Genomic DNA, 25,917 nt, shown 5'->3' on the forward strand with positions numbered 1-25,917 from the left:
GCATTGGAATTGGACTGGAATTGCAAGAGAAATATTACATCAGAATTTGTCCACTGGACAATTACCATTTTACCTTCTATGGATGCTCTTTTCGGGAGGATGGTAATAGCACCTTCTGCCACACTTTCCTGCTGGACGACAGGAGATATCTTTGAGCCCCAGCTGTCTGATCCCACCCACAGGAAGTGACCTGTTTGGTTATTGCGCATTGCAGCATCCAATACACGTCTGAAAGATGAGCAAACAAAATACACATTCACATGTGAGGCAGTGAAGTATCCTAAAAACTATAAACCTTGAAAATGTCCTTCAAACAGACCTGATTCGTTCTGATTTTCTGAGGTCAACAGTGTTCTGTTAGACCACTTAGAATAAAGTCATCAGCGTAATGGGAAAGATTCCAAAGGACATCATGTAATAAGCTTAGAAGGGCAGTGGCTCTCTGGAATATGGGGATGTGATTTGGTCGTGTGCTACAGGTACATGAAATTCCATGGCAAAAATGACTGACAAGTGCATTATGTTAAAATGAGTTCTCCAGGCCTTAGACGGCACATTATAGGAAATAGCTGACTTCACCTGTTCTTGAGGTTTACACCTCAGAGCTATACTTACAGCTCGACTGCATCATCTTCAATTTAACTCTACGAAAGTCACAGTTAAGTATCTGTGGTTCGTCCAAAATTTGTAGCTTTTCAGCTGATTTGACATAAAGACCCTATGAACTCAACATTTTACTTTTTATGGCTTTTAGTGCATTCTCTGTAAAAGGACCAAATACACTAGCCTTCAAAAGATTAGTAAGGTTGGTAAGTTTTTAAAAAATAAATATTTTTGAAGAAGTCTTTTACCAGGGCCATTACTCTTATTTCTCAGTAAGAATAATCCATACAAAAAAAATCAGAACAAAACCAATTTCAGTGTAAAAGACTTCTTAGGCCTATTCTTTTTTCAGCATATTACAAGGACAGATTACTATTATTATTTAATATCTGTACATCAATGAATATGACGGAAAGAAAATTGCAATAGATAAAGACACCTGATGTCATCTTCATTCGCAAACATGACGATGGCACGAGCATTGGGTGTCTCCAGTAGCCGCAGGATGATCTTGTCGAACTCTCCCGGTCTGGGCTCTCTGGGGATCTTCAGAGACTGAGCAATACACACACCGCCTGAGAGAAAGAAGATGAGGAAGTGATAGAGAGAGAGAGAGAGAGAGAGAGAGAGAGAGAGAGAGAGAGAGAGAGAGAGAGAGAGAGAGAGAGAGAGAGAGAGAATATGGGGATGGAGAATGAATGATGGAGAGATAGAGAGTGAGGAAAGGAAAATTAATGGAAAGGAATTGGATAAGAGGAAAGATTTTAATTGAAATGAAAGGAATTGATGGGGAAGGGAAGGGAAGGGAAGGGAAGGGAAGGGAAGGGAAGGGAAGGGAAGGGAAGGGAAGGGAAGGGAAGGGAAGGGAAGGGAAGGGAAGGGAAGGGAAGGGAAGGAATTGGAGAAAAAGTAAAGTTAGAAATTAGGAAAAGTTGTATAAGAGGAAATGGAATGGAAGAAAGCGATGGGATGGGATGAAAAAGAAAGGAATTGGTTAAAAGGAAAGAATTAAAAGAAAATGAAAGGATAAGAGGAAATGAAATGGAAGGAATGGAGGATAAAAGAAAAGGATAATTGGATAAAAGTAAAGGAAACGAAATGAAAGGAATGGATGGAATAAACAAAGATAAAGTAAAAGAAAGGAGAATGTGGAAAGAAAGGAAAATAAAAGGGAAAAGATGATTGGATAAGATTTTGAAAAAAATTGGATAAGAGGGAAACAAATGGAAGGAGGAAAGGAATAAGAGGAAAAGAAAATTTAAAGAAAAAATTAATTGGATAAGAGGCAAGGAAATATAGAAAGGGAGGGAAGGGATAAAAGGAAATGAAAGGGGAAGTGTAAAGGAAATAAAAGGAATAGTAAAGGAAAGTATAATTGGATAAGAATTGGAAAAAGGAAATTGGATGAGAGGAAGTGAAATAAATGATTGAAAGGAAAGAAAACAGGGAAAAAAGAAAATGAAAAGGAAAGGATAAGAGCAATTGGATATGAGGAAAATAAATGAAAGGAAGGGATGGGATGAAATAAAACATGATAATTGAGACAAAAGAAAGATAAATATGGAAAAGGAGGATGACAATTGAGTATGAAAGCAGAAGAGAGCGACAAAGAGAGAAAAAGAGAGAAAGAGGACATCAGAAGGTCAGAAAGCACGGAAGGAAGGATGAAAACACCGGAGCGGCAGCGGAAACTTATTCCATTATAAGATGGACAGGGACGCACATAGATTAGATACAAAGGGACCAGAGAACAACAAACAGATTCAGTGTTTCTCTCAGTGGAGTGAGGAGAGCGTGTTTAGATTCAAATGATATCTGATAGTGTCACCTTGCCCAAGGTGCCTGCGGGAACACAAGGTGATGTCAAACACGTCCCGGCTTATTTACTCGGTCTAATGCAATTCACACAGTGCACTTGAAAACCTGCGGCCACGGTGTCATATCCACCGGCATGTACACAATAGCAATTCGGTTTCTGTATTCAGAGATGCGGCAAGAAAAATTGTGACAAGCCATGTCGTCAAGATCTGATCATGTCCTTAATACATCTCAGACACTCTAACAGTCACACTAATGGAGGATTCGTGCTCGCTGTCTCCTCCTCCAAAACAAACCATCTGCTCTCCAGGTCGATTTAAATCCTCACAGGCAATATCATGTTGTCAGGGAATTTTCAGCAAGGAGCATTTGATATGGAAACGGGCCACTGCTTGGCGTAAAGTGTGGCTATAATAACCCTCCATCTTGCCTCTAAGCCCTCAATTACAGCATTAGCACTTCACGGCCCGAGTTAAACACTCCAGTACCCCTCCAAATATGTGCTCTCACCACTACAGTCCATTTAATGAACAGCTATGGTGGCCTCATCCCGAGACCAGCTGTGGAAGCCATCATGATGCCCAATTCACCCGAAGACACCCAGTGATTATGCCGAACGGGTGTCCTTTCAAGGATAAGCGTCATCGTCATGCTTTCCTTAATGGTGGCTGTTTTCCTATGTTATCAATTCCGTCAACATCATGTGATTGAGATGCTGTGCAGCGATAATGTCTGCTGGTGGGGCGTCTCCATGGGGCACACTTCAAGACGTCAGAGTGAGGCTTCTCACGGGAAAAAAAAAAGATGCAACCTCACAATATCACTTTTAATATGCACCCTTTAAAAGGGAAATAAGGATGTGTAGTTTTTGAAAGGATACAGCCCCAGTGTATGCTTTTGTACCTTTTTTTTTCTCAGAGTGTAGGCACCCTGGACAGATGGTCCAATTAACCTATGTTTTTGGATCGTAGGAGAAACCGGAGCACCCAGAGGAAACCAACGTCATGTGGGAGAACATACAAACTCCAAACAGAAAGGCATTCTGGCTCAGTCTAGACTCGAACCAGGGACATTCTGGCTTTGAGGCGACAATGCTAACCACTGAGCCATGTTCCCAAAACACTGGAAAAGGGGTTTAAAAGAACACTACCGGGCACTAGGCCCCAAATATAATATGATATATAGAAAGCCTATCTATACTGCGTGGAAAAAAAGATAACATTGGCCATTTATCATTTTCATAAAATATGGGCGTGACCAAGTGTAACCAAAAGTCTATAATTCCTTAAGAAAACCTCCGAAATTCCAAAATTAGGCAAGCACAAGTGACATGAATCTAAAGAAGCGTGCAAACTTTTTGGAAGAACAGATGCTATAACAATTAAAAAGACTATAAATGCTATATTTCTATAATAAATGACCTGAAATTGCTGAAAATGGTCGTTTCATCGCTGATTTAGGTTGATTTGCAGGTTTGCTAAATACTACGCAATATATTTTTAAACATGCACTTAAAAGTCTTAAAGTGATTCAACTCTCTATCATCATAATTACTATTAATAATAATAATTTGCAATTTTTTTTATTATATTATTTTCTTCAAATTCTACAATACACACAATAGCATCTCCTTAAGACTTCTCAAAACACTCCCCCTAACTGCCATTGGCCAGCAAACAGATAGCTCCACCCCAATATCACACCATTGGTTGAGTTAATGTTGCTATGCTGGCCTGGTCAGGCTACTCAAACAAATACAGCGATGTTTCGAAAACGCTACTAAAACACAGTGTTTACACTTTTCAATAAAATCAACCAAAGAATGGCTTACTCTCAGTTTAGTGTTTTTAACATTCAAAAAAATCTTCAAAACGCCTTTAAGGCGAGACACGGCAGGCAAAATCAAAGTTTTTTTTCTCACTGGTCAATTTTGAGATTTTGGGTTATTTGTCTTCAATAACATGTCTTCTTTCAGACTTGTGGTGAAAAAAACGTGTGACGTGATCTGACATTTAGATGTGTGTGTTTGACTGTTTTCCAAATTTGCATAATTAAACAAACACATTTCAAAAACTTGTAATACATTTTTTTTATGAACTTGTAAGTAATTAACTGAGGAAGTTTCATGGTGATATCTATTATTTAAAAAAATTACTCTATTCACCTGTAGTGTCTCGCCTTAAAAGTACATATAAAATATTTTTTTAACATCCATCCAATGTTTGTGTGTGCTATATATTTTTGTGCTTGCATAAGTATTGCATCATTAGCTTAGCAACATGCTAACACTAAACTTTACTAGATTCAGCAGTGAAATCATATTTTGCTGGTTAAAACTTTCAACACAAATAATTTATGAGAAACCCACAAGCTTTAGGATGCTGACTTATAGCCTGTTCACACCAAGAACGATAACTATAACGTTTTAATAATCATTCTAATTAATTCTATGAGAATAGCAAAGCCCACACCGCAGCTATAACAATAATGACACAGAAGAATGATATTGTTGGAATCACTTTTTTCCCCCCAGCTGATGAACAAGACATTGACAGCGAATCAGATTCCACCGGTAAAGAGCTCAAGCATTTAAAGTGGCAAACAATCTAACTGCACTTAAATAAACAGAATATTATCATCTGTTGGTGTGGACGCTAATATAGTTATCATTATCATTACAGTTCTCATTCTTGATGTGAGGTTAAAAGGCAGCTCACTATTTAGGCAATAAGTTTTGTAACAGCACTTATATTTTTGTGAAGGTGATGAGTCAACTAGTTCATCTGAGGTTCATAAACAAACACGCATTATCGTCGCCATGTAACTCACCTCTGAATCTGCTACACTCCAGGCGTCCTGCCTCTCATAAAATATTCAGACAGGCCGTGACACCAGAATCATAGAACTCTGTATAGGTCAGCGGCCACGTCTGGTAAGGAAGCTCATTTAAAGCTCCCTGTGTCAAATCTGCCCGAGGCATTAGGAGTTTGCGGTCGCATTAGTCACACCGTTGTGTGCGACAGAGGTAGTACAACAATCACAATCTTAAACAATTTATCAGCGCCTGTGGCGTCTTGTCTATTGTCAGCAGGAATGTCACTTGTTCGATAAAATAATCAGACAACAACACGATCCATATCTCAACAGTGGAGGAGCTTATGAAATCGAGTTTAAGATGACGGTGTTTCTTTAAGCCTGTTTTCGAATTCAAAATAAGACGGTGAAGTAACTAAAATGACAGATTTTATGTTTCATGGTTTATAGTAATTAAAAAGTAAAATGGTTGTGCTTCCCTTTAATGGCAGGAGCTGAGAAGCATTCTGGATGATTAATATTACAATTTTTGATCATTTTCCCATCAAGCTTAAAAGGCAACATAAATTAGCAGATTGTGCCAGCTGTGAGCTCAGTGCTGACATTTAATTCAGCAGCTGTAGTTTGCACACTACAAAAACAATTTCAGTTCAGTAGAAAGTCATACAATGAATGAACCACACTGTAAAAAATAAGTTGCTGCCTTAAATTTGGAAGTACAATCAACTTGGGTATTTCAGTCATTTCAACTTAAATGACAAATCAAACTGACTTAAAAAAAATAGTTGAATCTTGTATAACTTTAAAAAAAGATGAAAATGGCTCAACTTGAGTTAAAGTAATGTAAAAACAACATATGTTGTCATAACTTATTGATCATATGATTTTTTTACAGTGTGATGACCAGTACAAGTGTACTAACACAAAATTGTGTTCTTATAGAAACTCCAAAGGTCAAGTTTACGTAAACCACAAGTAAAAGCTTCCGAATCCAGAGGTTATCAGCTTGACCATTGGCCTAGTTTTTGTACAATCCAAATTTCTGAGAAATCTTAAAACTGGAACTATTCAAATTCAAAATGAGAATTAATGAAACCTCTAAATGCAAAGTTTAATTAGGCTCAGATTTTTCGACTGAAAAATCTGCTAAAGAACTTTTTTTAATGAGCTAAAGTTTCCCTTCATGTGACACATAATGCAGTTAAAAGACATTAGGCAGTATTTAAAATATTAATGCAATCAGTGCCAAGTTAATTTTGAAAATGAATCCCACATTGAAGCCAAATTTTCTTTTCCACTGTTTACGGTTCGTTTTATACAGCCTTTCAATATTTTGGCAGAAGTAAGCCTCGGTTTGCTATCACACGGCAGAACAATCTCACCTTTTCCCTCAGACACGAGCACAGCCAGTGTCGCACAAAAAGTGTGCTGAGCGTGGGAGAAGAGGGCTTTTGTGCTTCACACGCAAACCGTGGCAGCCATTAGCGGTGCGACGTGCATAAGCCGACACAAATGCATACCACACTGTGCATGCGATGAAAGGTTTGAAACCGGAACAAAAGCATCTGTGGGAAGAGATACACTCACATCTGTACAAAACAGTGTATGTGTATGTTATACCAAACGACTTCAGTCAGAGTCGAGATAATTAGCACAAAAAAGTTCTATGCTAATACGTATAAAAGTCAGTTAACAAGGTTTTCCGCTTTGTCATTGTGCTCAGTTCCTAAATCCAGTGAGCCGCATCTGTAAATACCATAAACACTGTTTCAAAAGGTAGGCAATGAGGTTTAATTCGTAAATGTTAGTTAATGCGAACTTGACAAACTATTAATGTAGATTAATGGTAGGCTAATGCATGTGCAAATGACAAATAAAAATATCAAAGATAAAGGAAAAAATCTTTTAAAAATCTATTTAAAAATGTGTCTAGATCTTATAAATGTACAGAGCCACAAAAGAGACATGGTGATGGAAAAAAATATGAGATGGGAGGAACAAAAATATGTCAATGCTTTTGCGTTCTCTTGCAAATTCCCCAGAGAAACTGGGGATGATTCTTGGGACGTAAAAGCATTTAAATATATTTTTTCCTCCCATTTCATTTTGATTTATTTATCTCTATGTCCCTTTAGGGGCTCCGATATTCATGATAGTTTCAGTTGTATTCAGTTTGCATGCATGATGTATTCAAGTTTAAATTTAATGACAGTTAATTATAATGTAATTAATGCGAGACACTACAGGTGAATAGGGTAAAAATGTTAACTTACAGATATCACCATGAAACTTTACCAGTTGATTACTCACATGAATAGGAGAAAAAAATGTATTGCAAGTTTTCTGTAATTTTATGTTTAAAGCTACAATAAGTAATTTTTTTGACTTGCTGTCAAGCTGATGGGTCTAATAATGTTACTGGATGAGTGAAAACATTCATGTTTTTTAACATTACAGTGGTATGAAGCAAGTCACGATTGCTAATAATAGACAGATATCACACGCGAGTTATAAAGGATATTTAATCCTACCGAACTACTCGCAAGTGCTGAATTACTACTCTCACAGGTCAATTTATTTGACAAATTAAACTTGTGAGGTAACGCAGCGCTGTTTCACTTGGTCTAACGTTACACTATCATACTAAACAGCATTTGAGTGTGTTGAAAGTTATAATGTTATTCTATGTGTTAGTTCGTTTGGTGTATGAAACTAGCAGCTTACTAGTAAAGGGTACCCTTTAACGTCCATGTGTGACGATTCGGGTATGGTTGGGTTTAGGTATGCGTTAGGGTACCGCTAGGAGGCGCTGCTGGTGCGCTTATGTCTGCGTCTCATATTGACGTCATAGGGGTACCCTTTTCGTCGTATGTTGACGTATGGTCAAGACCCGTCAGTATATGACGTTTTGGGGTGAGACCGGGCTGGTCTAATAAGTATGTGCAAGAGCGGTGTCTGAACGAAATAAGAACAGCGTGCCGCTAAACGTTATGCACTACGCAAATGTCCACATCTGTCGCCATGGTTACGTCATGGCTATGGCAGTACGAGCGGAAACCGAGGATAGCGCGGATATTGCGTCATTGACAGGCGACATTTTTTTCCGGGACGGGCCATTATTTAAAATTGGAATTTCTCTGAAATAAAAAATCTTTGGCGACTTTTGGGATATTGTAAGTACACAACTGCAGGAAATATATCACACTGAGCAAGTGATTTTGGGATATTTTAATACAAAATGATTACATATTGTACCTTTAAAGGGGTCATGACATGGTTTTTTTTATTTTATTATTATGTTCCCTTAGGTGCAATTATAGTATTACTATAGTTTTTTTTACAAAAAACTTTTAAAATGTAGTGATTTATGACCTTTTCCCACCCTGTTTCTCATCCTCTGATTCAAACAGTCTGTTTTGGGGGTGTTTCCCCTTTAAGAGTTCAGTGTTAACGCCCACTGTTATGATTGGCTAACGTCAGTGCCTATGCATCAATTATTAACGCCCCCAGCCAGAACATTTGCGGATTTGGAGCAACTGTTTATTAGCGGGTGATGCATGCGAAGCGATGGCTCTTGCAATGATAAAACCTTATTATGTTTGAGCCGGAATCAGAGGAAAATGAATCATGACCACAACAACGAAGACTGGATCAGCCAGTGTCCACATGGAAAGTGAAACTATTTTGAATTAATAAAAAAGTTGTAACCCGAGACACTTGAAAACGGATTATTGTTGCATAATTATCCTATAGCTTAATTTGCTAACAGTTTAACATTATTTAACTAATTTCAATGACATGATAGGGTGTACCACGGACAAAAATGCATGCACAGGCCATATTTGAAGATGAAGCATTGATAAAGGCAACATTTTTAATTTTCTATCACATGTACATAGGCCTAGACAGGCGACATATTTTCAAGATTCTCTTATACATGTGTTTATATTAGCCAGTGATACAAAGTAAGTTTGCGTCGTCGTTGTTGAGCCCAGAATAGTCGACACAGACTTATCTTTGAGCAACAGTTTTCTAGCAAAGCCAGCATCATATTGGGATTTTTTCTCAAAACAGTCATCCTTATAATGTATAGAACAAACACTTACATTAACACTGCCGTGACTGGGTCGTCCGCAAAATATAAAGTGCATCCATTTTTCCCTGACGACTGGATCTTTCGCAGCGTATTCACAGATGTTGTTTGTCCACAGCAGGAACAGCACATCTGCGGCGTCGTAATTTCCCTGTACACAGACCCACTCGCTGTCCGTCGACTGAACACTTGTGAGGCGCGCAGCGCGCGGGCGCGACAACGATACGAAATGAGCGTAGTTGTCTTGCGCTTAAAGCGTAGTTGTCTTGTGCTGGAGGCGGTCATATGCAAACGCTGGTACGTCACTTCGTACCGTGACGTCACTTCTTACCATGGATCCAGAACGAGCTGTATTTAGAGCTTGATTAAATAAATGATCCGTTTATAATGGGGAGGACGTCTTAAGCTATGAAACTTGCAGGACGTTTTAATGGTACAAAGACCTCTTATATACCAAAAGATCAAGGCAAATTTGGTTTCTCATGTCATGACCCCTTTAAATATGCTAATCAAGCTATATCTAATTAAATATGCACTAATATGCATATATTTTGAAGTGACGAATCTGACCATTGAAAATAACTAGGTTCAAAATGATTTTTGCATTTTGTTGATATATTCAATGAAAAGACATTACCAGAGGCGATTATGAATATCTGCTTTTGTTACCATGTAAATCAGAAAATACTACCAATAGCCTTAAAAATAATAAATGTTAAATAAGACATAAAATGTCATATTAATCAGGCGAAGAATGATATATCAACAAATCCCTCTAAACAGTGCAATGAAGTGTTGTCGAAAATATAGATTTTTCGGTACATATCAATTCTGAAATATCTGATTCTGAAACGCTTCCAATACTCATTTTACGCAGAATAGATACACGATATCAGCTGTGCTTTCTCGCTCTCTCATCTCTCCGACAGCGGGTTGACACACAAACTCTCCTCCCCTTACTTACTCATTTCATTTGCTTCGGATGAATATTGTTGCTGTTACAGGGCTTGAATTTCAACGTGGGATTGCGCATATAGTGCGCGGAAGAACTCAAAGTGCGCGAACATAAAGCCGCCTCTCAGTACTAAATTGAGTTGTTTTTCGCTGCTTATTGCACGTAAACAGTCAAATGCACACAAAATAATGTCAAAATGTCAATCTTGGCGAGTATTCTCGGAAACACAGTCAATTATGTTTTAAGTGAATGTAAACAGTTGAGAAAGAAAACGCATGTGTAACAGTAAATTGGATCCGTGCGTCCGATCTTAAAGTGACAGCAGCCTAATATACCTGCTGCCAAATTATGAGATTTTAAAAATATCTATATGACAGTTTTCCCTATGGTATCGATGTCAAAAGTGTGGCCAGTGAAAATTCTGAGTGGCTCGTAACTTTGGAAAACCACTGGGCACAGTGGCTGGTGAGCAAAAAAAGTTAATGTCAAGCTCTGACCGTAACTATCCGTTGTCCATAATAAAGTTTTGCCTTTTCTTCTCATATTACTTGTATGAATCAATTGTAGAGTGCATCCAATCACTTATAAGCTACATTTATGATGCTTCCTTAGAAAGCAAGGCTAGGTTTGAATCCCTTCTTGTTACATAAAAGGTCAATATGAATTATGGAAATGAGCGATGAAAGGTTAAAGTTTCCTCTTTAATGGGAATCAGAGCCTAGGCAATGAATCTAGAGCTCATTTCTAGCAACCAAAATCACTGGAGCAGTAATTACAGTAAAACTCCATTTAAAATTTGTGCAGGTAGGAAGTTAGAAAGTTTATCAGCATATAACTTGCAGTGTTTGCCTGGGGGAGGATGCCTCCTTCCTTTGAAGACAAGAGCAGTGGGTTTGTACCGTAGACAAAGACATATCTCTGCCAGCTCACGTCTAAGATCAACCTTTCCGCGGTTAATTGCTGTAGAAAGACACGTTTGGACCGGAGGAGAGGGGCTTCCGTGCTATAAATGTATCTCTGCCACATCATACTGCATTAAGCAGAGCATGCTGACAGTATTCATTTGTACCAGGCCTGAAAATGCCACAGCGATCAGTTCAAAGACATGTGAAATAACGGTTCAAGGATCTTTGCCAGTTTAATTTCAGCAACAATGCATTGAGATTTTACTTGAATCTTAAATGTAATCTGAAATATTACAGTAAAATGTTGCTATAAAAAAGTATTCATTAGTATAAACAGTACAAAAGATTTCAGCAACAAATGAATGGGAATGTAAATGAGCTCTCTACTTTATAAAGAGTAAAATGCTGTTTATCAAATGTACTTGATAATCGGCAATTGATAAGTAACTTTGAAGTGAAATAGTAACAAGTTTGTTTATTGATATTCATATAGCACATTCTTTTATTTACTAAGTAAAAGTAGTATTTCTGTACTTTAATTTCAGTTAAAAAAAAATTAACTAGTTAAGTAAAAAGTTTTGGACACAACTATACATTGTTCAAAAAGAGCAATAAATGATTGAGATTTCTACTAAAGTAGTCTCTAAATAGTACAGTAATATTCATACAGCACACTTTTATTTACTAAGTAAAAGTAGTATTTCTGTAGTTTTAATTTCAGTACAAATTTTTTTAAAATTAACTAGTAAATAATAAAGTTTTGGACACTTTATGTGTTTACTGTACGTTGTTCAAAAGTAGTATTTCTGTCATTTGAGCAACAACTGATTGAGATTTCTAATAAAATAGTCTCTAAATAGTACAGTAATATTTATATAGCTCAATACGTCGAACTGCAATTTAAAGTGGATGCTTGAAATTTTTAATTAACTATATAAATAGTAAAATGTTGGTCATATGGAGCTTGCAGGTGAAATAGTAACATGCTTGTTTATTAATATTTATACAGCACACTTTCTTTTACAACAAAGTAAGTTTAGTATTATACTTTTCATTTCAGTGAAAAATACTTCAAGTGAACTGTCACTATGTATGCTATAGTAAACTAGTATGTAAATAGAAATGTGTTGCTCAATCTTCAAAATCCATGACACTTTACAATCAATTGTTGTTCAAGAGTGATATTTCTGTCATTTTAGCAACAACTGATTGAGATTTCAAATCTTACACACTAAAGTTAATCAATCAATTTTTATAAAGCACATTATTTTAAACTGCCATTCAAAGTGAATATTCTGTAATCTCAATGACACCTAATCAAAATAAAAAGATAACCGTCTTACCTTGCATTCTGCATAAAATGTGGATTAGTATGTTTAATATGTATAGCCCATTACAGTAATGCATACACGACTCAACACAGAGAATAATACAGTACATTAATGGTTGTCATTCTGCTATTATGTACATACATTCTCTGACAAACAAGTATTGGTAAATCATAAACCTTCCAGATGCCAAACACTGAGATTGAGGTTCAGAATTGCCTTAAGGATCAGATAACCACGTTTGGGATTCTCCTTTGAGAGCCGCGCACGGCTTTCTTTACATTAGGGAAAAATAAGAGGACACAATTCGTTCCCATTACACGCCCCGGAGGACACGAGTGGGTGCAGAGACAATTTTCACCCAGGACAGGGTGTTTGCATAGCATTAGAACGACAGAAAATGCTTTCATGTGGTTAATACACAACGATCTGCTCTTGACTGGTGGTGTTAATGTCTTTTTTGAAGGCTTTGAGAGTTTGAATACGTAACTAGTGCATTTAATATAATCCGCGGTTACAATTCAAACAGATGCCATGGACGCATTTTAACGTTATACCAACCCAGCGGTTTTAATAGATGCAATAAATATTGATATTTTAAAGGCGCGTTCCTTCTCGCCTACTGCTGGCACATTTGCATTCAAATTTGATTACCTAACTTGAAGGGAAAAAAATGGGAAAAGAGGTGTAGACAGTGATTTGAAAGAAGCACTGCTGTCGAACCTTTTGCTAAAGCATTTATATGATAGTACAGAAACAGAAACATCAAGAAACATGTGTCAAAAAGGAAATCAGTTTCTACAAGGTCAGAAGCGGCTGCCTTTAGCTGAATTGAAAATATTTTTCTATACGCTGAAAAGACGGACCAAAGCAACCTTGTAAGCGGTATTTGTGTTATAATTGCGTTGGGTTCTTAAGATAAAAATTCTGTTCTCTATGAAAATTGGTGGCAAATCTTTTATGCCAAAAGCAAAAATGTAATTTCAACCAAGGCAAGGACACGTCAACTAGTAATCAAGTCATTTCTTATTTCAAAGGGACCAAAGAGAGGAGCAGTGAGCAAAGCGTATGCTTAATACACAAATATATAATGTTTTGAGGTCTGTCAGTCAATTAAAAATTGTAATACATTTAATAACATGATGTGCTGATTAATTAATCAATCACATCAATTACTTTATCAATATTTTTTGGGGACACTTTACAATAAGGTCTCATTTGTTAACATTGGTTAATGTATTATTTACTAGCATAAACTAACGAGCAATACATTTGTTACAGTATTTATTAATCTTTGTTAATGTTACATAATAAAAAATACAGTTCTTCATGTTAGTTCACATTGCATTAACGAATGTTTAAAAAATACATCTTTTGATTTTAATAATGTAAATGTTGAAATGAACATGAACTATTCTGTAAAAAAAATGTTGACCTAATTATGTTTTATGTTCTGCCCTGATTGTGCACAATTCATTATTACAATTTTTTTAATAATCTTCATTATCCAGCCATAAATCTAGCACCTTTGCTGAGCTCGTACCTTGATGCAACCTGTGCACCATTTGTCCTTGAGGTCCAGGTGTTGTGTAGCCCAGCCAGGACTCCACTAAAATGATGACCACTAGCATCTGTGACTCAACAGACTGTGTACCAACCTTCCTCTCAGCAAAACCTAACATTTATTACACAATTAGGGCCTTTTGATTTCTACAGTGCGGAACACGTGGACAGGACTGAGGAATCCAGTCATAAAAATGGAATTTACTGTATAATGTCATGGAATTTGGATAAATAAATTAAAAGTAGGGCCGCTCACTTAATCAAACTGCGTTTCTGTGAATATTAAAGAGCAAAAAGACTGCTATCAAAATATGAATTCTGCATATTCTGTGTGTGTGTTTCTGAATGAATGGCAGTTTCATCACACTACTAATAAAAACTAATTGAAAATTGCTAAACTATTTGCTCGAGGGGTTTTCAGTCTGTTTTCTCTCTATTCAAGGACATGACCAAATGAACTAACTCCCGAACTGCTCTGAGAATCAACAATTCACTATTTAATTTGATTAAAAACTAGTCATATTATATACAAAAAGAAACTCAAAGGTTTTCACCACGACCTGCCTAAATAAAAGTTTGGTTTAACTTAACAAAAATTGTACTATTGTACAGTTGAATGTACTTCTCAAAATAATAGAGAATAATAAAATAATACACTATATTCAAGCACATTTTAAGCAATATTTTTTAAACAAAATATAACTTTTTTGTCCATGTTTTGTGGATGTCCGTGTTTAAACCGTAAACATCTGGGTTGCAGCACTTTGTTTGCCAAAAAATGAAAGGAATTGTTACATTTTCATTTGATTACATGTTCAAAGATGAATTAAATTGTTACAAGTTTTATGCAATCATTAAAGGCACAGTATGTAAGTTTCGCCTCTAGGGGTCGCCCATTCAAATCAATAACAAAGGCGTAGCTTGATGACACCGTGAGTGTGGAATCATGGGAGCTGTCGTCTTCACCTCCACAGGCGATGGAAAGCAATACAACGGGACTCCAGCTGAAATCATGTTCATATTCATTGCAGTAAGCTAGATCAATATTAGAATATATTAATAAAAGCTGGGTGACTTCTGTTGCTAAATGGCATGCAATTCATTTTTAAATATATTATATGGCAGAGAAAATACTGAATTACTGTTAGTACAAAAATATCTTTCTGATTATACCATGCCAGCCACTTGACAAAATTGTGTTGTCTGATTTACTTTTTGGGCACAAATATGTTACTCGCGGTAAATCAAGAAAACGAGAGATTCAAACAATAAGACAGTGTTGAGCTGTACAACAATGATTCGTTTCTGTTGATAAAGGTATCCAAACGCTTGGTCACCTGTCTAATAAAACGCATAAAATATTAAAGCGCCTTTGGAGTTTCCATGGTTTCTACGGCGAAAATCGAGAGTAATATGACATTAACAGGTGACACAATGACATGGGACATGACACAGATTAAAACTCTAGATTTAAGAGGTTAAAAACATTTTGGATAATGTAAGTACACAAGTCAACAAAATATATAACATTGTTTTAGTAGTTTTTGGATATTTTAATCCAAAAATATTTCAAATTACGATACCGGACGAGCCCCCAATAATCGTACTCCCTGGCCTCAGAGGGAATAATCTGAATAATTCTGGGAATATATATATATGTGTGTGTTTTTATTCTATTTGCAATAGTGCTTTTGTTTCACACCTTTTCACACCGTGTCCCAGAGGGATTGTGCTGTATCTTCACTCCCTGTCATGACATAAAATATACTATTTTGAGATAAACCCCTTCTAGACGCTTCTAACACTAAGACTTAAACACTCTGGTGTACCGCACAGGCGGTATCAGTGGGTTTCGGGTACCTTAAGTGCCGCTCCTCCGTTCGTCTTTAGCGGTTGAGCTCATAAAGTGTTTTTGAAGTGTAATTGTCTTTGTGTGACAGGTTGTAATCCTCAGATGGCGCTCTGCTTTTGGGGCAAAGGAAATAGTCCATGAAGCACATTGCGTTCTCCCTCATCTGCCACAGCACTGCGGCTGTCAGCCATTAATGAAACCACACAAAGACTTGTCACCTTGATTAAAACTGTCATCTAAGAACAATGATGCATACTGGAGCCTTATATGCCGCTGGAGGGGGTTTGTGTAGCTGAATGGAGGCACATTTCATACAGGCGAGGAACATTAGCTCTAGATGTCAGTCACCTGAGGCTGCATTTTATGTGTTGCCTGACAGAAATGCTTCTCTTGTTTGTCTGCTCTGAACCTGACGATAAAACTTGCGCAGGTCTTTCAAGTTCTCTAATTGCATATTCAGGTAACACATAAACATGAAGGATTGATCGTTAACATGGGCTGAAAAACACGAAACGGTGTTTCTTTCAGAGGCCTATTCAATTCTGTATTGAACAATCAATCATTATATATTGCTACGTATAAGTATAGACTTCAGAACGATTGTTTGTTTTGCTATGTAGTTGCTAGGGTTTCCTGGTTGGTAATCAGTGTTGTTATTGTTAACTAAATCTTCCCATAATAACTTGTTATCTATGTACTCTTTGTATTCATGTTGGTTACATGGTTTTAAAAAATGTTAATACCATTTTTAAGAAAGTATTACATTCAATACTGTATCTAAAAAGTCATGCGATGCTGTAAAGTACCATAAAGTAATCTTTAATACATGCGAGTGTACACATCTTTATTATTTTTATTTTCAAAAATGTATTTAAATAAATGTTTCAATGTTTATTCATTATTTAGTATTACAAATAAATAAATAAAATTAATTCATGAATTAATGCTGTTTAATGTTTGATGATCACGTTATGTGCGTAAGCAATGCTTCTATAGCTTGTTTCTTCTTCGCCTGTATTTTGATCCGGTATTTTGATATACCATTTCAGAAAATGGGTAACAGCGCCCCTTACCATTTAAAAAGTGAAAACTTGGATTACCTGAAAATTCTGTCAATGGCAGGGAAGCGTTGTGCCATAAATGATGGAAGATTCTATTGCAGGGAAAGAGCAAATATAGGACAGAAAACAGAGTGTGCCATGCCATTGACCCCACAAGTTTGGGTTATTAATGGATAAAATGCATCCATATATCCCAACCATGTACGTAATCTGTCCAGTACAACTTTTGCAATACAATCTACAGACTTAAAATAAGGTCATCCATTGTGTGACAACCCTTTGCCAGAATCAATTAGTCGTGTAAACATCTGAGGCTGCACAATTGAAGAAACAACAATTATTGATTAAGTAGCATGCTGCTATTAAACTGATATCTAGCATGTCATTATGCTTTGCTGTTCTCAGTGTTTGTTTTATTGCATCTCATTCTTCAATCTGGCTTCAGTTCAACTAAAAATTGGAAGCAACAACCATTTACCACAACGAAACGATTCTCCACCTATCATAGTGAACAAACCGTGACTGCTAAAACAGCTTAATAAGACCAATCATCAGTCATACCTGCAATTATGCTCAAGGCAGTGATATATTGTATACAAAGAGCTGCAAATATAGATTAAGCATTGAGAAACTATTAATGACAAATTATTTGATAGTGGTACTAAGCAAGGACAAAAATATATAAAACAAAAAAGTATTTCACCAATAATATTATTTTCTCAACCATCAACATGTTTATTGATAGATAAAGGACACTCCTAAAACATATAAATATGATTTATTTTGTTTAATATTGGGTAAAAGCACATTTTTCTTTTTAACACATTTTACACTTAAAGGGATAGTTCATCCAAAAATGAAAATTCTGTCATCATTTACTCACCCCATGTTGTTCCAAACCTGTATAAGTTTCTTTCTGTTGAACACAAAAAAATGATATTTCAAAGAATGTTGGTAACCAAACAGTTGATGGTAGCCATTGACTTCCATAGTAGGAAAAAAATCAAAGACTTTACATACAGAAAGACAGTGCACTCGTATTACTATAGATGGGAGAAAGTGCAACGCGCAATATGGTGGAATATGTCCCGCCTTCTAAAGAAAAGACAATCGCCGATTGGTAACGCATCACTGAAGCTACCGTTAAATGCTCCGGTTCCTATAGAAACAGTCAGTTTTGTGAGATGCATACTTAGGACTGCGCATGCACATTAGCTCGGTTCAGCGCTTCAGCCTGAATTTTTTTTTTTTTTTGTCATGATTTGAGCATTTAAAAACAAGATTTATGAGACAGGTGTTGTCAGATTTCATTGGTGATTTCAAATATGAAATTTAATTGTAAGCTTGGCGAACAGTTTTGGAGAGTTTGATGTTTCCCCATTCAAAAAGATAGGAGTTGCACTAGCATGCAGGAGAGGCGTTTCCAAGATGGCCGCCGAGTGAAATGACTTGTCTTAAAGGAATTTGAAAAAAAAAGTCAATGGCTACCAACAACTGTTTGGTTACCAAATATCTTCTTTATTTTCCTCATGGGGACCAAAAATATACACACACACACTCAATAAAGAGAAAATAGAAAAGAGCAATATTAAATATATATAAAAATAAATAATTCTATGTTAACTTCCTGGTCCAAACAAAGAGAAACACCCATAATTTAACAAACTTAGAAAGATTTACACTGTAAAATCATGCATTTATGTAACATGCCATTTCTACAAAGAGTTATTGCTAAAAAAAAATAAAAAAAATAAAAAGTATCCTGGGACCACCAGTTAGTCATTTTAGTTTGTCTAATTTTTCCATTCAAATTTTATTTAGTATATCTAAGACTAGCAGAATGGAAGTGTGTCAGGCTCATTTTCATATTAGAAAGATTCACTCAATTCACCATTTAACCTCGTAAACCGATCCAGGTCATGGAAAACTATTTGTGCCAACAGGAACATCTCCACTCAGGTTGGAAATATACTGAATTCTCTTATAACTTCTCAAGCTACTAAATATTTCATAGGACATCTGGAAAAGCTTATTCGGAGTAGTTAATTATGAAAGAACAGGTTTATTTGCATGTTCTGATCAGAGCGATCGCGTGATAGGTGCGGTTGTCACTGTCAGGTTGGCAGCGTTGTACTTTTCCATGTGCAACAGGGCCCTGGGGGAAGCGTAGCCTTTTACTCCTTATGAAAATGCTAATGATGAATCTCATCATTGACTCAATCTCATTTTGGATGCTTGAGAGATGACAGGAATGCAGTATTCATGGAAGGTCTAAGCAAAGGGCTTTATTGCAGTGAGACAAGCTGAGGATAGTGCAAAATTTCATGAGATGTGCTTTGTGGCAGTGAGAGATGAAGCTGTTTGTTTCCAGAGCAGAGTGATAATGTATCTTTCGTTGGATATTGTGGAAACGGTTTTAAATATTACATGGATACATCCAGCACAATCTCATATGCGTGTGTACACAGTCAAACTGACACAAACCGCACCAACAGAAGGAGAGAGAGTAAGACAGACTGTCATATCTCCACCGCAGGATGTGAATAACTATTCATTCCCTTTAAAAGTAATATTGAAACTTTCCCTCTAAATAATTAATGTCAGCCACAAAAGAAAAGTTTAGGAAATTCTAAATTACTTTTTGACAAGGAGAGAGGGTAAGAATAGATATCTGACCTTCACTGGAAATGAATAAAAGTTATTTTCATTCTCTATGTACTGCTATTTAGATATCAGGTCACTAAGGATAAGAATTGTAAGTTATTTAACAGATCTGAATGCTCTGAATGATTACACAAGATTATTTCAGTACTTCTGATTAATAAATATTTTAGGAAAAAGGTAAATCCATAGACAAATGATAGGTGACTTATTTTTTTTACCTGCTGAACACAAAACAAGATATGTTGGTTAGACATTCCTCAAAATTTCCCTTTTTATGTTCCACAGATCAACATGAGGGTGAGTAAGCGATGAGAGAATTTTCATTTTTGGGTGAACTATCCCTTTAAGTATAATTTTAAAGAACAAGCTCATAAGAGTCATTTGTTCAGGGATCAGTTTTACTGCAGCAGTTACGCCATATCGTTTGATTCATAGAGTCATACGAATCATTCATTCAGGAACTGGACTGGTCAAGCTTATGGTTTTTCTATTGACAAAAAATAATTGACTCATACAGTAAGATTCATTCATTTTATAGAATATTATTTTAAATATGAAGACAGGCTTTGTTGGGTAAACATAATTATTAAAGTTAGTTATACTTTATACTCTAAATATTTATTTGATCAAAAATACAGTAAAACAGTAATAATGTGGATTATTGTTTTTATTTGATCAAAAATACAGTAAAACAGTAATAATGTGGATTATTGTTACAATTTAAAATAACTGTTTTGTCATTTGTCCTTCCCGTATTGAGACTCTTATTTTGAAGTTTTGGTTATATACGAGTTCTAGTTTCCTGTGTTTATTTACAATCCAACAGAGTAAGACCAATTCAAACGTAACAGCTCTGGCAAAAACCGACAACTGTAGCGCACCTGGATGTATACATGGTAAATGAGGAACTAAACAAGACACAGGTGGACTAAATCAGTAACCATGGAAACAAATGATAACATACTTAGAAACCAAGATAACAGGACTTAAACACAGGAAACTAAAACTTCAGAAACTCATGGGAGTCTCTTTATCAAAAAGGAACAGATGACCTGAGACGTTTTCTATTTGTATATTAAAATGTAGTCTAATGATTTAGATTTTTCAGCAATCATTACTCCAGTCTTCAGTGTCACATGATCCTTCAGAACTCATTTTAATATGCTGATTATTATCAATGTTGAAAACAGTTGTGCTGCTTAATATGTTTGTGGAAACCGTGATCAATTTATTTCAGGATAAAAATCTTACCGACCCCGAACATTTGAATGGTAGTTTACCTTACCTTGATATTATGTGACTTCAATATCTAATTTGATAGATTGGGTCACAATTTTCTTCACCCTGTCACCAAGATCCCTTAATCAAAGACATCTCAACTCTTTCTCAGCAAACCACCTGCTGTGAGTCATGAGTACTGCGCACATTTGACACGACTGGATTCATTTGAATTCACTAGCCCAATATCTCCTCTTTTCTTATGCCCAGAGCTGGGCTTAAAAACAAAAAGCGGGATGAAAACAATATGGAAATCTGCCCAGATTTTATGAACACAAAATAAGACCGTACATCTATTGGGTCTCAAGTGGGATGCTTTCGGCATTAGGTTAATGCCTGAATTAAGCCCCGATCTTGTATCTGTGCAGATTATTTTACTTAAAATGTCTTGCTGTCACCCTCACAAACTTGAAGAACTACAGACTGCCAAATATCATCAGAGCCCCTCTGAGTTCAGCAGGACACCAATCCAGAAAGATCCAGGGCTGAACGTGAGGATGAGAGATGTCAGAAAAATCTCAAGCGTTCTTAAACGAAGCTTAACAGCTCTGAGAGTTGGCTTTGACGTTTCCAGCTCCTCTAAAATGAACAAAGAGTTGATGTCTGAGGGAATCTGAATGATGCTGTAATACACAATTTAAACACAAGAAAGTAAATACTTAATAACAGGGAACATAAATGAATTACTAAGCTTTCTCACTTCAAAAAAGCCCTTTGAATTCTGCCTTTAATTGAACAACAGATGCGTTTTTAAGCCTGCCTTATTAAAGACACACAAGTCAAACTGTGAAAATTAGCTGCTCATTTCCGACTTCATCCTTAAGAGAACATTGACAACCTTTCATGGCTCCGGTAATGGAGATAATAAAGCCCAGTTAAACAATCCTTGTAAACTTAAAAGCTGCCGACAGAAGCAAAGAAAACAGGCTAATAACTCATCTTCTAAGAAACTAGCTAGCTAGCTAGACTGAACAGACATAATTTTACAAAACAACAAACTGAACTAATGATAAAATTACAGGTTTTAAACTAGCCAACAGATCTTGATCGCTTAGTTATGGAATCTTTTTTTAATAAAGCCAAAGTGAAACGGGCTAAAATGCGCTATTTTCGTGGAACAGGCATAACTTCGATCCAATAACATTTAAGCCTATTCAAGGCATTTCTGCATTTACTTTTTAGGCAATGAAGCTTTGAGTTGATTTACTTCAAAAACAGCGACGTTACACCTGAGTAATAATGTAGTGATTCAGTAGCAGCAAAGTTAATTTATTAATAAAAGTCTGGAGCCTTGATGAAGTTTCTGTTCTCCTGAATGTTTCCATGTGCTTCTGTTTCTGTGTTAAACGATTTTATTGCACACCGAAGTCCCAGCCAATCAGAATTGAATATTCAGACAGAATTACTGGCCACAAGTATACTTACATATTTCGAAGTAACAGCAAAAAAACGAAACAAATTCAAATTTTATTTTTCATGTTTTGTGGCCTGACAGCACTGCTAAACAACTTCTCGTGGTCCTCGCCGCATTTTGCAAACAATATAAGTGAAAGCATATCACCGGGGGTGGTGGGACGTTCGGCAATCAGATTCAGATTCAGACTCCAGCAAACACGCTAAGTGTGAAAACAGCATGAGATTAAATCAACAACTGGAACACTGAATGCCCTGATTGTCTATTATGTTTTCCCCACACCGCGGTTGCCGTTTTATTTTTATCACCTTAACGTCCTTGGATGCTACATTAAAGACATCATCAAACCAAAAGTAACATTGCAAATCCTTTGTGAATCAGAGATCTTTGGAATAAAAAAGGATTGGTTACAGAGAGTGGGAGAATACTGAGGGGGTGTCTTGAGTGAAGATGTATTTGCCTGTTAATATGCCCCAGATTTGCCATCGCTTGTCGCATTCCTTTTGAACGGCATCCAAGCAGGCATGCGAATGCGATCAATTAGGGCAGAGCGATACTTTGGAGCATGTGTCTATGGACACATTTATTCAACTGGCTGGCAAACAACACTTACAACTATGAAATATTCAACGCAATCAGCAGACACTCACAGAAGAAGAGCATTCCTCCAAGTATCACAATTGGTTTCATAGAGGTCAAGACAAAAAAAGTGTGGTCTATTTAAAGTTGTTCTATCTATAGGGCCAGTTTTACATGTAGTATTTCAGCCCCAAAACCAATTACTTATTCACGCACTAAATGCACTAAAATAGAGCTGTGGCATATTAAAATTAATAATTTTGGTAATAATTTGAGCTTTTGATTATATATATATATATATATATATGTGGCACAGGCTGATATGTCCTTAAGGCAAGACACTACAGGTGAATAGGGTAACATTTTAAAATAATAGATATCACCATGAAACTCCCTAAGTTGATTACTTACACAAGTTCATAAAAAAAATGTATTAGTTTTTTTTTTAAATTTGTATGTTTAATTACGCAAATTAGGCATTATCTCATTAAATATACGCAATTTTGCATATATTTTCAGTAGATAGATCTGAACATGATAAAGCCAGGTGCAAAATTCTTTTTTCAGTTTGATTACAGATGAAAAAAAATGTTCAGAGGGATTTCAGGATATATGCTTTCATTACCTAGGAAATCAAAATATACTGTCGATAGCCTTAAAAAAATAGATTTTCGCCATATTTTTTTGATTAAAATGTCACATAAATCAGGCCAGGAATGATTTATTAACAAATCCCTCTGAACATATCTTCAGAATACTGCTAAGTGTATACCGGTAACTGGAAAGTTTGGTGTACATAGGTGCTACAGATTTACATTAAATTGAAAGATTTGTAATGTAAAAATTCATATTTTTTTAGTGGAAACAACTATTTACAGACACAATATCTCATCAAATCATTAGCAACAACAATACAAACCAGCTAAATCATATCAAAACTTTATTTTGGCCTGCAAATGAACAGAAAAACAGTCAAAAACACACATCTAAATGTCAGAGCAAGTCACGTGATGCATCTGAACCAATCAGGTTGTCAGAAATTGACATCAGCCAATGAGATTTCGCTTTTAGAGTTAAATACCCATTGTACTTTCACGATTGGTTGCTGATAAAAAGGAAATTAAAAAGGAGATTAAAGGGAGCAGACAGAGATCGCGGAGCAGCGCGTTGATTTAGAACGCCAACTTTTGTTGAATTTCGGAGAAATCTACAGACGCAAATAGACAAAGTGTAGTAAAATAAAGACCTAAATGTGTATTGGACTTTTTTTCACCACAAGTCTGAAAGAAGACATGTTATTGAAGACAAATAGCCTAAAATCTCAAAATGGACCAGTGAAAAAAAAACTATGTTTTAGCCTGCCGTGTCTCACCTTAACTCAATTTGTTAGCGATCAAATCGTTATCTAAACAGCACAGCTGATTGGTTGTGGTGGCATCAGCAGCCAATGAGCTTGCTGTTCAACATTTCAAATACTTGGCATTGTTTGCTGTTAACAGTCTGCAGCACGCTTTCAGAGACCCTCCTCCTTCCCCAGCTCCACCTGTATAGATCTGCTACGGGGGTTATTTCATGTAATCTCTGTAATAACCCAATAAGCCAATCTCTTCGAGAGTTGTAATGACAGAAATATAACATGAGGGATTTCAATAGCTACAGTCTAATTTAATACTATAATGACCATTTCACATATAAAGCAGATAACCATATTATATCCACACTGTTAACCGATTGTATTTTTCAGAACACTGTACATATCTACTGATCTCTTTTTATTGAAATGGATTATTAATTATAAAAGCCCCTGCAGAGTAGCCCTTTAGATAAGTCTATTATACCATACTGAATTCCTCTTTTCACCCTTATTAGGGACCAAGTTCAGCACACACTTAAGATGACATTACCGCATATATTACATATAAATGAATATTTGATCGCTTCTCAGAGACCTGATGTCTTAAACTTTTCTGGAACAGAGAAATGTCACTGTATTTCAGCCATCTCAGCACTTTCCACCCTCATTAGAGGCAAATGCAGAATCTAACAGAAAAGGGTTTGTGAAAGTGAAAATTGTTGTGGCAAAGAAAAATATTGAACCCTTTTTCATTCTGCCGAGGTAAAACGACTATGGTTGTTAAGTGGAAAAACACTCATTTTTATTGGCCTTTCCCTCAAAATCAATAGAATGAAAGTAGCGTTCATCCGACATGCTTTGTGCCTCTGGACAATCAACAATCCAAGCTTAATGAGATCAAAAAGGCCATTATTCGTCTTCAACTGTCATGGCTGAAAGCAACCATACAGAGCAATGCTGGTTGTGATGACAAACGTTACATGATATGTTTACAGCGGGACAATGTGATTTAGCCAATTACGACGAGCAAGGTGTCCCTGAATCAATCAGGATGTGTTCTTGGATAAACTGTCTTGTATTGGCCCTGGAACAACATTCCTACCAACTAAATAAATAAAGATGTAAGATATATCAGTACTATATTGGCCGCTACAAGATATTGAATTATATTTTATCTGTAGATATTGGATATATAGTAGTTTATGCTAATTTCCACCATTTTTACATTATGTAACCTTTGCCACTAACACTAATTCTCACTTAAAGTGTAACTTCACCAATTTTCAACCAGCTTTGAATTGTTACAATGTATGTGTAAATGAACACTGTTTACCCGTTTTCCGTGTTACCTGGACTGAGAAATTGCCATTTATTTGTCAGCGGCTCCAGAGCTTTCATGTAAACTACAGATACACATTTTTGTATCCCCGCGCAAGGACAGTCGGATCAACAGAGGGTTATTAACAAAACAGTTATAGTAAGGGTATGTTTATTACTGAAAACTGTATTGTTGACTGGTGTGAGTGGCTTTGAATGGCGACGTGCCCAGTGCATTATGGGAGTTGAATGTGTCCTACCTATTTGGCAAAAGGGAAGACAACAGTCTTTTTTTTAAATCACAGATTTCAAAAAAATA

General features: G+C 36.2%; 1 protein-coding gene across 5 annotated transcripts in view; it reads right to left on the reverse strand.

The window, feature by feature from the left end:
* grm8b (glutamate receptor, metabotropic 8b) overlaps positions 1 to 25,917 on the reverse strand; it is a 151,901-nt gene that overhangs the window by 45,555 nt on the left and 80,429 nt on the right. For all 5 annotated transcript variants that reach the window (XM_079603973.1, XM_079603972.1, XM_079603974.1 and 2 more), the window contains 2 exons: positions 1,043 to 1,178; positions 74 to 228 (listed from right to left, as the gene is read on the reverse strand). In XM_079603973.1, the coding sequence (XP_079460099.1) occupies positions 74 to 228; positions 1,043 to 1,178 (291 nt within the window). The remainder of the gene's footprint in view (positions 1 to 73; positions 229 to 1,042; positions 1,179 to 25,917) is intronic.

This window comes from Phoxinus phoxinus (assembly GCF_949152265.1).
Source record: "Phoxinus phoxinus genome assembly, chromosome: 25".
Lineage (NCBI taxonomy): Eukaryota > Metazoa > Chordata > Actinopteri > Cypriniformes > Leuciscidae > Phoxinus > Phoxinus phoxinus.